Raw genomic sequence first — 17,410 nt, 5'->3', positions numbered from 1 at the left:
CACACTGTTTAACTACTTTTTTTATTAATTTTGAGTCATACACGCTACAGTACTGTTTTGTAAGGTGTCTGCTGATGTTGCATAACTTTTGGGGTGAGATTTGGAGCATGTTAAGAAGCTTAAAACACAGTGCAAATTTCTGACCCCATGCTGTTAGATGTCAATGCTAACTCTCCATTCACGGAGCCCTGTAATGGTTGGACCAAATGTGTTCGCATCTTTGGTACTGGCAAGTCAAGGGTAGCTTGAACAATGAAGCTGCATGTTTAAATCGACCGAAGTTATCCTTTGATGACGATAATTGTTTTTTTAATGTGTAGATTTGCTACTAAGTTTGTCAAATTAACCAGGACTGTTAACTCTTGCCTGCAGGTACTAACTGGTGCACAGAGAAGGGTGAAAATGGAGGCTGTAGCTACATGTGTCTGCCTGCACCTCAGATCAATAAACACTCCCCTAAATACACCTGTGTGTGTCCAGAAGGACAGGAGCTAACTGCTGACGGCCTACGCTGCAGACCCGGTGAGTCAAAGCACTACAGTGGTGAAATGGATTTATATGTTTTATTTTTGAAATGTCAGTGATTGTTTACTGAACCTAAAGCAGAATAATGAACACAAGATATTAAGTGACAGTAACTTTGTCATGTTTCTATCCTTCTATCCTTGAGCATGAACGACCCCCCCCCCCCCCCCCCCCCCCCCCCCCCCACTGTCTTCAATTTGCTATGTACAGTCATTGTGAAGCAGGAAGCTGCCATTTGATCTGTGTGCAGGCATGGCTTGCAAATTGCTTTTGTGATGATTGTAATGGCCCCAGAGCTTGTGCAGATGTCACATAGAATGGAATCCTTCATGACTGCAGGGCCGCACAATCGTTTTAATGTTGATTTATTTTTGTATAGTCTAGTGTTGATTCTGCTGCATTGGTATGAAGATCTGTTGTGTCATAGCAAGCCACACTAATTACTCAAGTTGCATCACCAAATGACAAGACTGAATCTACAGGCATGATTAAATGTGTAAATATAGTTGGCAAAGTAACAGCATTTTTACAGAATCGGGGACAGAAGTATTTTTAGAATTGATTAAACATTGCCGGGCGAATATTAATAACCCATAAAGAATTATGAGTTTACACGAGCAAAACTGGAATTAATTAGAAAAAAGAAAGAAGTTTTGAAATTGAAACTTAAAGGAACCCTTGGGTAAACATTAACACTTGATCCAACTGAATAATGCTAATTTGCCTCCTGATGCCTTCAGGCCACTGTGGATGGCGTCATGGGAAAATGTTTGTAATTGTATGGCTGGGAGAGTTCAAACTGTACTGGTGCACAAAACGGGGTGGGGGTAAACCACCACACAAATTTTAAACCTGTAGCTGCTCATTTCAATTACTGTACACACAAAGGTTATACTGTGCATTCCTCTCTGCTTCATCTTTCCTTTACTGTGCTGCTTGTCTCAAATGTGCCTCTTCTTGAAGAAATGATTAGAAGGGAATAGAAAAGGGAGCTGAGCTTTCACCACGGATCCCCCAAAACACAGGGTCAATTGTAAGAAACAGGATTAATTCAGTTTAATTCTTTGGGTTTAACTGGCTTTGACGTGTCAGTCCCTCCCTTCTCAGCCAGTCAAGCATGTTTCCTTGGTGTGTGTTCCCCTGCGAATCTTATCTTCTATCTGTATCCATGCCAGCCACAGACCCGGCTGTCTGTTTGTGTTAGTAGTCTGACAGCTGAACAGTAGCTGAGTCAGTTGGTGTTGTGATCCAGTTTTACAGTGTCTCTGTGGCAAGTCTCAACATCGTCCTGCTTCACATCTCTGCTGCAGTTCTGTCTCCTCCCTCTACTGTTTGAAAGTGTGCCATCTCTTCCTGACAGCTGAATTGTTCTAGAGATTGATTCTTCTTCCTGTCATTGCTACTTTGTTCAGCACTGGTTCATTTTTGCCTTTTGAGTTCAGTCCTGGTCTGAACAGCCTTCAATCCTCTGGAGTCTCTGGAGTAGGATGTGACTTCATCAGTGCCATGGCAGCTTAATTTATGAGGCAGTATGTGATTGAATATATCCTTCCAAAAATCACAGGAAATAATCTGCTCCAGCTTCCTCTATTCTGGGAAGTATGCTTTCCACAAGAATTTGGATCCTATCTGCAGGGATTGCTCCATGTAGCTGTTTGGCTACCAATCTGTTTCAGTTCACCCCAAAGCTGTTGGATGAGGTTGAGATTAGGACTGTGCAGCTTATTCCTCCACACATAATTGGAAAACCATTCTTTATGCACCTGGTTTTGTTTATAGTGACATTGCTGTGCCCTCCCCAAGATTTGATGTACATTTTTGTTAAGATTTCTAGTCAGTGAAATCAAGGGGCTGAGGCCAAACCATGAAAAACAGCCCAAGACTAAAACTACAACAAACTGTGAGGACCGAGATAAATAATGTGTGCACTGACTCAATTTGACATCGTTGGCCGCAAAAGAAATTATTTTAATTTTATCCTTAATCAACTTGACGGGAATTCTCTCCCATTGATTCAATCAGTTTGTTTCCACTTGGTTAGTGATTCTATGGGGCCATAGTCACTTGATATTATATAATGTTTGGCATCCGCATAAATTTGGTCAGATATTTTATGTCTACATAATTATGTAATGCTCACTGACATTGAACAGAAGAGACTTAAGAATGGACCTTTGGGGAACTCAAGTCACATTTGTTCAATAATTTAAAAGGAACTCAAGCTCATCAGTTATATTCCTCCAGTTTTTTCTCCTTTTTCCTCTTTTCTGTGTACAGTCACAATGTAGACAGACTGCTTCAAGTATTTCTCAAGTTTACATTTGTGTGGAAATGTTCTTACCTAAATTCACTTTCTATTGACTTTATATGGAAATGTTTTCTCATAAGATTTATTTGTATCTGCTAAAATGTTTTTTTAATCCACGTATTGTATGTAGTTGAAAGCAAGGATAGGACTTAGGTCAAAAGTGACAATGTCCTGGTTTGATCATATTACTTCAAATCTTAGTTTTAATAAGATCAGAATTCCTTTATTTGTCCCGCAAACAGAAATTTTGCAGTTTACGGGACAAATAACAGGATTTTGATCAAATTAAGGCTTGCGTTCAAGGCTTTTTTAATAATGAACCTCAAACCTGATCTCTTTTCTTTTGCTGTAAAAAGGTTGCTAGAAAATGCTTTCCTCTCTCTCTGAACTACTCCGCTCCAGTTGTTTTTGTCTTAGATTGTCCAGCTCTTTTCTGCGCTCCCACACATTAGCCTTTTCATACTGAAGCAGTGCAGATAGGAACCTGACAGCTGAATTCAGTGCACATACTCTCCTAATTGGACTCAAACTGTAGACCGAGACACTGGTGTACACAAAGTACTGGAACATCTCCCTGACAACTCTCTGCACCACCGTCCTCCTGCCCTCTACAATGAAAGTCTGCTTCTTTGGACTGTTCATTTTTCTTAAGGGCTTTACTTCTTTACAATCCTCTGGAAACAGCCTCCTAGTTCTCAGAGTTTTTTGACAGTTTTTGCAGACTACTCTCTTTTGTAATATCATCTTAGACAGCAGACGCCATTTATATCTACTTCAGGGGTGTTTAATGTTGTATATTTGTGAAATTAGTTGCATTTTTCGTTGTCTCTCTTCTACTACTCTCTACTTCCACATGGTGATGCATACAGACTGTTAAAAACTGCCATTAGGCCGTTTCTTGGCATTAAATACCCAAAACCCAGACATTGGTGAAATGTGAAATAAATTTGACTATTTTGACCTGATTTATCCAAATCAAATTCTCACAAGAGGTGACACACTGTTCAACAAGCATCCTGACTGAAGCATTCTGAAGACTTTAGCTTACAACTGCATTGATTTCGTTATGACGTCAGACCTCTTTTCTGTATAGAAAAATTAAGGGTGACTGCACCAGTGAAAATGTGCCAGCTCTGTAGCAGGTTTTACAGCCTGTGTGGTCTACAGAATGTGTAATGGCCTTCATCATACAGTGAACATCCCTGCAGCCTGACTCACCACCTCATGGGCTGTTTGTGAACCTGGAGCTGCCTCCAGGCTCTTTACAGCTGCTGTGATGACTGAATGTACCACCCAGACTGCCAAGAAGTGTGTGTGTTTGTGTTTTTTTTTCCTTCTCTGCACAATTTTAGGCAGCTTGTGATTGTCTCTATCCCTGCAGTGAGTGTGAGCTTGCATGGATACTGCTCAAAAACACACTGGTCCTACAAACTGTTTTTATTCAAGTGTGTCCTCTGTGTGTATGAGAGTGTGTGCACATGTGTGTTCCTACAACTCTGTTTACACGCCTGTCTATGTTGCTGGTACTATTTTGAAAGCACAAATAGTGTGGGAGGGGTTAAAAAGAGGTGGCTGTCACTCGCTGAATGCTCCTCCACCTTCCTCTAGTTGGACTGCAGCCAAAGGCCTTCTTGCTCTTAACTAAACCTCCAGCTAACACATTTATCCCATTTTACAGCCTTTGCAGTTGAGTCGAAAAGGATCTGTAGAGTATTGTGTGGTTCCAGCTTTGACTGGCTCTAATCTTGTTAGTGAGAGAAAGTAATAAGCAATGCTCTGCACTTCAGGGTTGAACCTGCAAACTACTACTGGGGGATTCATATAACAGCCGTTAGAGGCGACTTGGGAGTGTTTTTCTTCAGGCTGAACAATCTCAGGCTGAAATACAGGATGTTTCGGGGATTTTCTGACACTGCTGGGACACTTAGTTTTGCAGTTTGTTTCCTAAGATATCTGTCATCATTAATCTGACCTGTCTGGAAAATAGTCAGTTTTAGAGTATGTTTTACAGCAGCTTGTCTTTGTCAATATTTTCTCCAAGGTCAATTCTAAGGTAAATGCTTATCAAATACAAATCCTCCCATCCCTGTATGCATTTCTTCAGCTTTTAACTTTTAGCTTTCTTAAATGTGCCCTGTGAGGTTTGTATATTTCCATATGGGTGATAGCCGTGGCCTCATACATTGTGTTTTCGGCTTCTCCATTGTCATTGTGAAAACTCATGAACGCTTCAAGGGAATTGCATGAAGTCCAGACTTGAGGATGAACTGATTAGAATTTGGTAGTCAAAGGTGCAGTGAGCATGGTTATCTGTTTTCAAATCAGCCAATGATCTGCTCTTATGAAGGCATTTGCATGTGCTGTTAAACAATGACAAGCACACTGAGCACTCTTGAAAGACATGCACCTTCAAACCCCAAGATATTCAGTTTACAGTTTAAAAAAAAAAAAAGTAAAAAAGGGAGCTCGACTGATTTACACATCAAAGTCCATTTACAGGTGTTGAAGCACTACTACATATGTGGAAAAAGGTTGACTAAAGCCTTTAGTATCTCCAGAGCTGAGCTGTGTGATGAAATGCCTGTCACTTGAGCTAACCAGACCTCTGTAGCTCGCTCCTTATCTCTGGAGATTCAGGTGAAGATAGAAGCAGCAGCAATGTAAGCACCAGGGTTTGACAGGAATAAAAAAAATGAGTGGAATCACAGGCTGTTACTCTGGTTTTGTTGTCCATTATCAGTCCAACAATACCATAGCTGTGCAGTCCCTGATCCTTGGAGTTGTGTTCATTTTTGCCATTTGTTTGCTTCTGTCAATCAACAACATATTCATCAAGCAGTGCACGTGTAGTCTTCTGTAGATAACATGCGTTATCTGTTTGAATCTGCTTAATGTTGTTGTTTGTCAGTAAGCGTGATATGCATTCATTTCCAACTCCTACACAGCAGACCTAATGGCTCCCTGACTGCTAATCAAGACTGTATTGATAAGCCTGTAAGGATTTTATTGTCACTGCAGCTGTCTGTCCTTGCTGCACAGATGCTGAAAGGGACCCTCCTGATCAATGCAGTCTACTGTGCAGAATGTCTAGGCGAATCTTTAAACCCATTAAATTTCTTCTTGAATGTCGTCCCCTCGCTTTCCCCGCTTCTGTGTGCATCTTGCTTGAATGTAAACTGTCATATCAAAGCAGGACAACTATAACAATTGTCTTCATGCAAAGATGTTATGCTGCTGCTGTTTCTGTACACTGTAGATGGTGTCAGGATTGTCTGGTGATGTCTTGGCTTTCTCGTTGGGGAAAAAAAGAAGAGTAGATCCCGCTTTCATCTATCGTGTGTTTATTTACTAGTTTAGTCTCTTGAGGTCTGGTCTATTTTCAAAGAAGACCTATATGCATGTGTGCAGTTTAAAAATAGGACAACTTCTGCACCCCGATTCCTTATTTCCAGTTGCTGTTGTCAAATACATGACTCTTGGCTCTTTCTGTGACAGACCCTACTACCAAAGATCCCTCAAAGGATGATGGGAAAGCACTTATACAACCACACTCAGGTAACACCATCAGCTGCCATCTGCTTTACTGCCTGTTTCTGGTCGGCTCCCTTTAAAGCATGCTGGGCTTTGTTCAAAAATTGAAGAACAGTGATTGTTCTCCTCCCATACCATGGATTCAGAGGGTGTTTCCATTTTAATTGTAAAACTGGGGAATGTTTGTCTCTTGTTCTTGGCTGTGATCACATTTGCAGTTTAGTTGATAGTTTCTTTGCCCCCATGAATCTGCATATTTGTTAATCTCTTGCCAGAAAAGAAATGCTGTAATCTCTTCTGGCATACTCACTGCTGTATAGACATTTTAACCATCCTAGCTAGAATGTCCCTTCCTTTCTATCTATAGATGTAATCATGGCTTATGTCTGCTTTGGTGTTTCTTGTTTAGGTATGAAACATATTCATGTGTTTCAGGTGACTGATTTAATTCTGTTTATACTTAATTTGTAACACATGGTCAAGTAGCCTGATGTACCCAAGCGGTAACTCATCCCCATCCCAGCTGTCATCTGGTCGCACACCAACTTCAATGCAGAATGAGTTGGATTGGCAGATGATTTGTATGGAAGCAAAAGCATATTACGTATTTCAGCTTTAAAATCAATGGTAATAGGCAACCTGAAGTTTGCTACCTCACTGAGAAGTTGGAAGCGTGCAGCTCTTCTGCTCATTCTGCTTCTTATTCTGGGATCTTTTTCTATCAATAAATCAGTACCTCTGCACTAGGGCTGAAACAATAGACGTATTGAAACAAATTGCAACACTGAGATCCACAAACCTGTTTCACGGTGTGAGAAGGTAGAATCGTGACACAACTTCCAGTCCAGATCCAGCCCTATGAGTAACAAGTAGCCCCTTTCACACAGACACACCACAGTGGTGGTTCACCAATTCTCTGCCATTGGTCGTTCACACAGAAGAAAGTACCACTGGAGTAAAGACGAACCACCGTGTAATTCACACAGACAGCCGACACTGCGGCCCCTTAAAGAGAAGTGGCGGTACACATCATGATAATGTATGTGTGTTTTCAAGGTGTTTCCCCCCCTGTCAATCTAAACCCGCAGATAAGTTGTAATCATATAGATGCTGTTTCAATGTGTTGTGATTGAGATCCTGACCCACCAAACATTCTGGAAAGTAACAAAGTTGCGTTTTTTGCTCTAAATTACATAATTACATTATCACCATCAATGAACAGGTCGCTGTCTTACTGTCACTCACGAGGACGGAGGCTGTTTTCTGGGGGAAAGTTCACTGAAGGCGAGTGAACACTTGGCGAGTAAAAGTTTTTTGCCGGTGACAGACGCTGTTTTTCAGGCAGAAATGTCATGATTAGTCAGTAGGACAGGCAGGAGGACAGACACGGTTACAGTTCTACGTTACCTTAGTTTGGTTCTGTAACATTGCTTTGTGGGGCATTTCTCTTTAAGTTGAGTGAGGGACCTGTGCAGTTAACAGACCATCCGATAGACAGGCTTACCATACACACAGCTGGCTCACCCATTCACACTGGTTCAGTTTGCCGATACTGCACCTCTGATACTATCAGATGAGTATCATATACAGAAGTTATTGGAATGTTACATAAATAAAATGTATAATTTGAAAGAAAAAAATAGATAAAGCATCACTTTAGACTTTGGTTCAACTTTTAAAAAGCTGTGTCTTGCTACAGGTGTTATGTTTTGATTTCCATTTCTAATCAAATGAACATAGGCCTTGTGCTGTAATCATCAGAGTGTAGTTCTGAACAATTTTTGTCACAGCTGAGAAGTGCCAGAGTTGTGAAACCAGGACACCTCAGGTCTCTGTAGCTATTTCACACCTGTTGTGAAACTGATGTCAGACCAGAATCTAATCAGTGAGTCTGCCACAAGTTTTCTTGTGAGGGGTTAATATAAGGGATACACAATGTATTGTACTATATTTAATTGTTTTTGTTGTTGTGGCTTTACTCTTTTCCCCTCATTCTATTGATCTATTTGCTCTTGGTGCACTGATTCAGGTTGCAAAACAGAGTCCCCTCAAACCTTTCATTAACAGTCCAAACTTGTGTCAATTTTTTTGCCACCTCAACCGTATTTAGCAGATTTGTAGATATGTCTGAGTGACTTGAACTAATTTGGTTCCATTGGGTCCAGTAGGTACAGGTGACGCTGTCACATCAACAGTCATCAAGTTTAAATAGCTATATGCTTGGCTTGTATAATTTTGTTCACTCATAATGTGCGTAGGTGCATCACAAAATGTGAACTCTAAACATTTGTCTTCAGGTGAGTTGACCACATGTTTGAAATTGGGGTCAAGTGTTTGCTTACTCTTCAAGCTTTTCAAGTTTTATTCTTCTTGATTTTGGTCCTGATGTTTGCTTTAAGTGTAACCTATGTGTGTGCTTTGTGTCCTTCTTGGGTCAGATTTCTGGCTTGACTTCAGCTGTATGTGGTTTTGCCCGCATTGCTCAGCCCGGTAAATGTCTCGCACTCACAAGTTTTAAAATGACATTGGCAAACCTGCGCTAGTGTTGCTCACTAAGTTCTAATCCTCTGAAAAATGCAGCTGGTGAATGAGTTTGATGAAGAAAACAGGGAACCTGATCAACATCACCAGGAGCACTGACACAGTTTGCTGATGAGTTCCTGTTTGTCTCTAATTATAGCATTTGTTCTCATGACTTTTATTCAGTTAGTTTGCCCCTTGTTTTTTTTCTACTTTTATTGAAGCCATAATGTTGGGAATAAAGGCAGTCAGCTCAGTCCAATCATTTCCTCTGCTAGACATGTGATGCCGTTTTTTGGATGCATCTGCACTGTGTGAACATTTAATATGTTCAGCTCCTCTGTAACTGTATAATCAGCTGATGACCAAAATGATGTGGACCCTAACTCTGCACTGGCAGATGTTTGTCTGCAAGCACAGCGCAGGAGCAGCACCTTGTGGCAGAAATGAGGAAGTGCTCCAAAACGACAAAATCACCAAAGCCATTCAGAATTGGTGCCAAGTCCCACTTGTCAGTTTAATTTCAAATGTTCAAAAGACATGTTAGATATCAAAGGAGAATTCAAAGCCAGTTCTCAAGGATCTGTTCCAAGAAGCAGACAGAGGCAAAACAAAAGTAAAACATGAAACCTCTACCCCTCTGTTTGTCTAGCGCACAGTTCAATCTGCCCAAAACCCACTGCTCCTGACTCGTCATGTCCAGATCATGTCAGCTGAGGACAAACAGTTTTCTGAAGTGAAGTGGATTGAGACTGTGGAAGACCCAGTAAGGTGTTTTTACTTGGAGCGGGTCCGACTCCATCCGTTCATTATCCGTGTTTAACTACAGCAAGGATTAATCTCCACCTATGATGACCCTGCTTGATGGGACAAACTCGTCACATACACACACTTGGATTAAGGCAGACGTGTCGGATGTGAAGGAGTAAGTTCTATATAAAGAACAGACTGAGGCAGCCTGCTGCATATCTGCGTTTTAAAAATAACTTTATAGAGTACACTGAACAACAGCAATAAAAAAACAGAGACTGCTTGTTCTAACATTAAATTTCACTAAATGAATAACCCAACTTCCACTGCTCCTAAATCCCAATGGTCTTTCAGTGATTATAGAAATATTTCATAGCAGGTATCTTTACCCCAAATTGCTTCTGATGGATCCACTGTGTCTAGTCAGTTCTAGAGTTAAGTTTCTCAAGGCACCTTTCAATTTTGATTCAGACAGCTACAATACAATTTATAAAATGAATACTGATTGATCAGTTTTACAAAGCTTCAGTCAAAAGCAAAATGAGTCAACAGTTTAACCTAACAAATAAGGGAAAACTGACATTTCTTTTGTACAATCACATGAAACTAGATAAAAGTGTCTTTCCTCTGTTTCTTAATCCTTTTGATTTAAGAATTGCCACTTGTATCAAAAACTAAATTATTGTGGATAGAGAATTCTTGATTGTCTTTTAGTTTTTGATAAGTTTTATTGCTGACATGGAGTCTGTCTGGTAAGCTAATCTGTGTCTCATTAATTTTCTTATGCATGTTGATGATGTCACCAAATTACTTGGCAGCACAGCAGACTGACTGGACTTGGGTTAACAAACCCTGTGTTTTTTGTCTTTCTGTCCTGAAGCTTCTGACGCTGCTTTCAGCCAAGCTGTTTGCCAGTCATGTCACTCACTCGCCGCTGACACAAAGGACCTGCTACATGAACACCCTGAGACTGGATTATATTAACCCAGGGAAAAAATGCCCTTCTTTACTTCTTTACAAAGTGCTGAACACAAAGGTTTACATTTATCTTTAGAAGGAATTCAAGCAGCTGAAGTTTGACTGACTTTTTGCTGGCTGATGATTTTGGCAGTTAACAATGTTGCCTCACAACAAGAAGGTCCATTTTGTGTGGAACTTGTGTCGTCTTCCCTGTATTTGTGCAGGTCTCCTGTCGGTGTCCTAGAACCGTACTTGGTCCCTGGGTGAAGCACAGTGGCTGCTGCCTACATGCACAGAAAATGTTTCAGCGTGTTGTATAAATATAATTTTGTATTTGACAAAGAATCATTTCGATTTGCTTATCATTTATGTAGTCGAGTGTGACCTTTTTCATACAAAATATTTTCCTAAAAGGAAGCGATTCAGTGTTTGTATGGAGAACCTTTTCCTTTTAATTCTGTTTTCACCAGTTTTGATCACTCATGTTCAACCCATCACATTACATAGAAATTTGCTTCTAGAAGATCACAACTCCACTCCACTCCATTCCCAGGCCGTCATGCCTTTTTTTGTGCATTGAAAGGCCTGTATCGGCGCAAAAGATTAGTTTCTCTCAGGTTAAATTTTCATGCTCTTCAGCATGTTGAAGTAAGTTTGCTCTCTCAAACTGAACGAGGACGTGTCTTGAGAAAGACATCAGTTCTTTAATGTTTTTAAGTGTGTGGGTTCAGAATGTTGACCTGTTGGCTTGTTTTTGTTTTTCAGAAGCCAATGTGAGCACATCGATCCAGGTGGACGCAACAGCCAGAGGGTCTGCTGCAGCCTGGGCCATACTGCCAGTCTGTGAGTGCAGATCACTCATATGCACATACCCCAAGACTCACACACACAGAGTTTAATGGATGTATAGTCATGGCTTGATAATCTCTTATGGTAAATTCTGTCTTAATCACACCAGTTGCTAATTTGTGCCTTTTGAAAATAAGTTTGAGCAGGAATTCTTCCAAAATCTTCCTTTTCACTCCAGCTCCTCAATGTATTTTCTGTGGATTTTAGTACGTGTGCCTGTGCATTTGCTTCACAAAACTGTCTTACAAACACAGCTACCTCCTGGTTGTTGTAGTTCATTAATGTCCAAGAGGTGGTCATGGCAATATAAGCAGATCTACTTTCCAGCTGCAGCTGTTTCCTCCAGTTAATTACTCTGCTAAAACAGCAGATTACTGTCAAGCTGTGTGGCAAAATATTTTAGAAGAGACAGCCAAATAAAAAAAAAAAAGTTTACAAATTTTGAAAAGGAATACAATTTTATCAGAGGAATTTGAGGGTACAAACCAAACTGTGCTACACACGTGGCTTAATTCCTGACCCATCAGCCCTCATACTGGACTATTATCTGACTGTGTTTGTGTCCTGTTGTCCGTCTCCTCAGTGTTGCTGGCAATGGCGGTGGCAGGCGGGTACCTGATGTGGAGAAACTGGCAACTGAGGAACCAGAAGAGTATGAACTTTGACAACCCTGTCTACCTGAAGACCACAGAAGAAGACCTCAACATCGACATCACCCGGCACAGTGCCAACGTGGGACACACCTACCCTGCAGTAAGTAAACAACCAAAATAACTCTCAGCAGATGGCATTGTGGGTAAGAAAAGATCAAATCTCAGAGGCTTAATGCATTGATCCCAGATGAAAGAAAAATAATTATTTAATAAAATGAATAATCTGCTGGAGAGACACAGAGGATGGACTCTATATGTTAATAACCTCTGCTCTCACCCTGACCTTGTGGCCTTTAGTAATCCGTAGTGTGTTATTGGCTGTCCACAGAGCACAACTCTCTGTACACAGATTAAACAGATTAACCTAAACCCGCCCAGAGTCACAGGATTGATTTAGACCTCTGCCATGACCCTCACAGCTGCAGCAAACATCTCTCTGTCCGTTTAGATGGGCAGAAGCCAAAAAGAGCAAAGTACAAGACTCCAACCCAGCATAGAAAAGTATGTGACCTGATACTGGTAATGGCCTTGTCTTTTAATAAGGAAAAATATTTGTTCCCAAACTATTGCCCCTACTCTGTTTCTAAAATACAAAATCCAGATTTTTTTTTTAAATAAATCAATTCAAGCAAGAGTGTTTTTCATGGTGTTTGGAGCAGGCAGCCATAATGTAGACCGCTGCATGAGAGAGCACAGGCCTGGGCTATCTTAATTTTTTTAATCAATATCGATTTAATAGAAAGCAAGGCAAAGGAGTTTGACGTGTGACTGAATGCACTGAAAGCTTCAAACAAAGTCCATTGTGTTTTTTCTAGTTTCCTGGTGAGTTGTATATGGACATCCTTTCTGTTACTGTAGGGGTTGAAGGTATACGGTTGGTAACATTGCTCAGTTTCAGTATTGCAGCTTGAATGAAATGCTGTGCATTGAACTTGTCTGGGTTTGGTATTAATTGATTTGTACAAGTTACAACACCCAGCCACAATCTTATAGCAATAATATGTCAGCATAATGGAATATATAGCATGATTTAGCCAGGCGGGACATGTTCCTGGATCGACATCCCACAGTGCCCTTATTGACCAGCCAATCAGAGCACTCTGAGGGATATCTGAGCTCTCATCAGTGTGCTGCTCATGTACTTCTTTTGAAATTAACTTGTGCTTTTCCAAATTGAAGTATACATGCAATTCAACAAAATCCTCAACTGCATGCCATGAAGTTATTGATGTTCACTCATTGTACTGTAGTACCTACTGCGAGCTGTACATACATGAGTTACTGCAGGCTTAGCGAGTTGGATTGCAAGCTAATTAGGCTATGCTAACAAGCTTGCCACTCACATAGCATATTGTTAGATTATACAACTAACATGATATAGGAGCTCTACATTTGCTTTAGTCAGCATCAACAATTGTTAACCCTGACCAGTTGTCCAGCCAATTCAAACCTTTTTTTTCTTTCTTTCATGCAAATACTTCAATTTGGAAAATTGGCTTTCTTTAGAAAATGTTGTCTGGAGCAGCACACTAATGATGTCATAGGACTGTGATTGGGTGATTTGTTTTGGAAAGCAATGTGGGATGTTGATCTGGAACCATGTTTGCTTTATCACTTCAAAGGTTTAATAATGCCAGTTCTCTCTCTGTCTCCTTCCCCACCCCCCACCCCCCCGTCTCCAGATTTCGATAGTGAGCACAGATGACGATTTATCATGATCGTCTTGGGTTTTGTTTTTTTGCTTTTTACGGCAACCCGCAGCGTTCAGTGGAGCCTCCTCGTTCCTGTGCCAAAGGTTGTCCGTAGCAACAGCAGCAGCCCTTACAGTACGACCACATGCCTTCTGAAGTGCATTATGTCATTATCTGTGGAGAGGATGACATCAACAAATGTTATTTATTATGTGAATATTACAATGAATTATGTGTCATAACTGTTTTCACTCAGTCAAGTATTCAGGATTTTTTTTCTTTTCGTTGTCATTGTTTTGGGGCCGCAGACGGCTTCCTGTCCCTCCTGATGCCATCTTTTCACAAGAGATGAGAGAAACACAACGAATCTCAGTTTTTGGGAACCTGGAAATTACCCAGAGGACAGTGTTTTTCTAATCAAACAGAGGGACTCTGTGGGACATGATGCAAAACTGGATCTGAGCATGTCGGTACGAGACGCCACACGTGTTAAAGACAGCGTGAGACTCCATTTCAATAGTGTCAGAGTGGAGAGGGGTCAAGGGTCACTCAGGAGTGAGGCGTTCATCTGGAAAATTGGTCCAAACTATTTCTTACTTGCTTGGATCCAACAGGCTGGGCTGTGTGAATATTTATGTGCCATCATGGTTTGGGCAATTATATCTAAGGTGTAAGTTTTATTTTGTTTGTTTTTTATTTTTAGGTTTCTTTCCAGCGGTACTTCCTAGATTACATTCTTACAAGCAGTTAGTTCAGTCAGTTATTATTATTAATATTATTACTATTATTATTATCAAAGCTGTGTAAGGATCACCATGGTTACAGCATTTGTAAACATTGTATATAATTACCCATCATCCCTCAGAGACATGACGGTCAATCAGGACTCTCTTCAATGCACTTTGATCAAATGTTCCTTGTGTAAATAAGATTGTATACATTTGACTTGAAATCAATTTTTTGCTATGGTTGGGCATCGTACCAGGGTTAGAGTTCAGATGTATTTAACTAGAAAGAAAAATCTGAAAAAAAAGACGACACAACTGAATTTGGTAAAACTATTTTGTATGTTTGTGTGCTGTTGCTGTGAACTTTTTCTAGCCTTGTACAGTGAGGGGGAAGACTATTAAAACTTAAAAGCTCTGTATCTGTGAAGAAACCGATTTGCAAATCACTTGAGAATTAAAATCTAATCCACAACGTTGTTCAAAACATGGTGTCCTGTCTTTTCTATTGTGTTTGTGTAAGAGGGTCCACTGACCCTGGGATAATTAAGTTCCTTTTCACACATAAATTGTTGAACCAGGGTTAACAGAAGCAAAGTGCTCCGGAGCAGGCTAAAGTCTGGGTTGGTCCTCTTTGGAATGTGCAAGGATTGTACCAGCAGGAATGCTTTTTTTTTCTTGACTGAGGTTAACTGCTCCCTTTGTCTGGAACAGTTCAAAGAAGACTTTTCTCGCTGGTCTTCACTGCACATACAGTGGAAAATGCTATGAGGAGTAGTGTAGTTATAGTCTGTTTTTTATTGGTTTGAGTTCACTGAAGGGGACTCTTAATGCTACAGGATGCAGTGATATTTTTAACAATTGTCTGTTTCTAATGGCTTGAACATGACTATTCCCCCAGGGGTGGAAGAAACATCAGATCCTTCACTCAAAAGTACTAACACCGCAATCTAGAAATACTCTTTCAAAGTACAGATATAATCAGCAAAATGCACTTAGTGTTTAAAGATGTCACATTATCCGATTGTTAATACTGCGCCACTATAGTGTAGTACGTTACTGGTGTTGCTAGTTTGATCTACATTTGATCCACCTTCTTCCCAAGCTCCATGACACCTTGTACATATTAGTAACAGTATGTCAAGTCACTTAAATCGAACCTGCTTTTTTTTTTTCAATGCAATATGACTCATTCATGGAGCAGTTGCTGTATCATTAAGAAATTATACAACAGAATAATAAAGATCCATGTCAGCAACTTTATTGGACACTACTTGCACTGTTATTACTGCTACACCACAGCTAACACTTCTGAAGCCTTGCAAGTGAAGCTGCTGTGTAAGCTGCTTTGATCCTTTTGTTATTAACATTACACCACAATAATCACCCCATGTAATGTATTTATGCAGCCAACCAAGGGGTCAGGGCCCTTATCCACAGAGTCATTATATGAATTGAATGTGTACTGAGATTATGAATAAGGTGGGAAAGACGACCAAAGATCTGCTACACAAATCAGCTGTCAGATTTGGTAAAACATTGGAAATTGTGAATAGAAGAAATGAAACCATCAGGAGGAGTTTAGTGGTGAAACGTCTCTGAAGACACTGTTTATTGCGAAGGGTCAAAAGTAAAAAACACTTTGAGAGTCAAGGGTTTAACACAATATGATGTATGAACTAATGTGTTGCTTTAGATCCTCACTGTGGTGACAGTGTGGTTTTGTTTTTCACTTTGAACTTCACAGACTCGTGACTTAACTTGGACTTGAAATTCTTCCCAAGCCCTGAGACTGAAATAACGTTCAATAAAGAAGTTCGATTGACGCAGAACTATTTTTGTCAAACTGCTGCTCCAAGATCAAGGTTGACTTTTCAATCAGTCTGTTCATTTAGATCTTGAAGTGAGGATCAGAGGAGGACACGTCAATGGAGAACCTCAAAGTGCGAACAGGATGCATTGAATCCTCAATAATCTGTTTTCAAAAAGACAGAAGAGGCAGACAGATGTGAACATGAAACCACCGCAGTTCTTCCAGCTCTCGGTTCAATCTGGCCAGAACTCGCCGCTCCTGACTCGTCCTGTCCGGATCACGTCAGCTGAGGGACGAACAGGTGTTTGTGAAGTGAAGGAAGTGGGTTGAGGCGGTGGGAGAGCCGCTAAGTCGTTTTTATTTTGGAACCGATCTGGCTCCACCTGCTCATTATCCCTGTTTAACGACAGCAAGGATTAATCTCCACCTATGATGACCCACGCTCGATGGGACAAACTCTTCTCACACACACACACACACACCCTTGGAGCCATACATGTTGGATGTGAAGGACTAAGTTCTATATAAAGTAAAGACTGAGTGGCAGCCTGCTGCATATCTGCATTTTCAAAATAATACACTGAACAACTGCAGATTCTGCTTGTTTTCACACTGACAACATGAAATGTAAACGAATGCAATCGACCCAACTTCCCCTCCAACCCACATACAGTCTGTCAGGGATAATAATTCAATATGGAAAATACAGATATAGCACTTACAAGCCTGTGGACTCAACAAAAACGGTTTTTCACATTGATGAAACCACAACAAGGTTTTTTTTTTTTAACCGACATTAACATTAATGATCGACCTCAACCTCAAATGAAGATAACCCTCTAAGTATTTCCTTTATTATGTACAAACCAAGGACGGAAGCAAATAATTACAACTCCTTACTACTTTTCGGTACTTGTACTTTTAGTATTTTTCTGTCTGTAATAAAAGTCTGTAATCATACTTACACATGCATTACACTATGTAAGTTCCTTATTTGTAAAACTGCTTGAACTAATATCTAAACCTGTCATCTGCATTTTCAGGCGGAGGTCTGCAGAGGTGACCACTGTGCAGAACAGAGCAGG

General features: G+C 40.4%; 1 protein-coding gene across 2 annotated transcripts in view; it reads left to right on the top strand.

The window, feature by feature from the left end:
* Positions 1-14,999, top strand: part of vldlr (very low density lipoprotein receptor) — a 55,895-nt gene extending 40,896 nt beyond the window's left edge. The window contains exons 16-20 of one of the 2 annotated variants that reach the window (XM_037117307.1): positions 373-522; positions 6,329-6,388; positions 11,360-11,437; positions 12,027-12,196; positions 13,779-14,999. In XM_037117307.1, coding sequence (XP_036973202.1) covers positions 373-522; positions 6,329-6,388; positions 11,360-11,437; positions 12,027-12,196; positions 13,779-13,814 — 494 coding nt within the window. In that variant the 3' untranslated portion in view covers positions 13,815-14,999. The remainder of the gene's footprint in view (positions 1-372; positions 523-6,328; positions 6,389-11,359; positions 11,438-12,026; positions 12,197-13,778) is intronic. The other variant, XM_037117308.1, reaches the window with a different exon arrangement.
* Positions 15,000-17,410: the final 2,411 nt, after the last annotated feature.

The sequence above is a fragment of the Acanthopagrus latus genome, chromosome 12 (assembly GCF_904848185.1).
Source record: "Acanthopagrus latus isolate v.2019 chromosome 12, fAcaLat1.1, whole genome shotgun sequence".
In the NCBI taxonomy this organism is placed as follows: Eukaryota; Metazoa; Chordata; class Actinopteri; order Spariformes; family Sparidae; genus Acanthopagrus; species Acanthopagrus latus.
The sequence above is the reverse complement of the archived record's forward strand: the minus strand, read 5'-3'. Positions and strand labels throughout refer to the sequence as shown.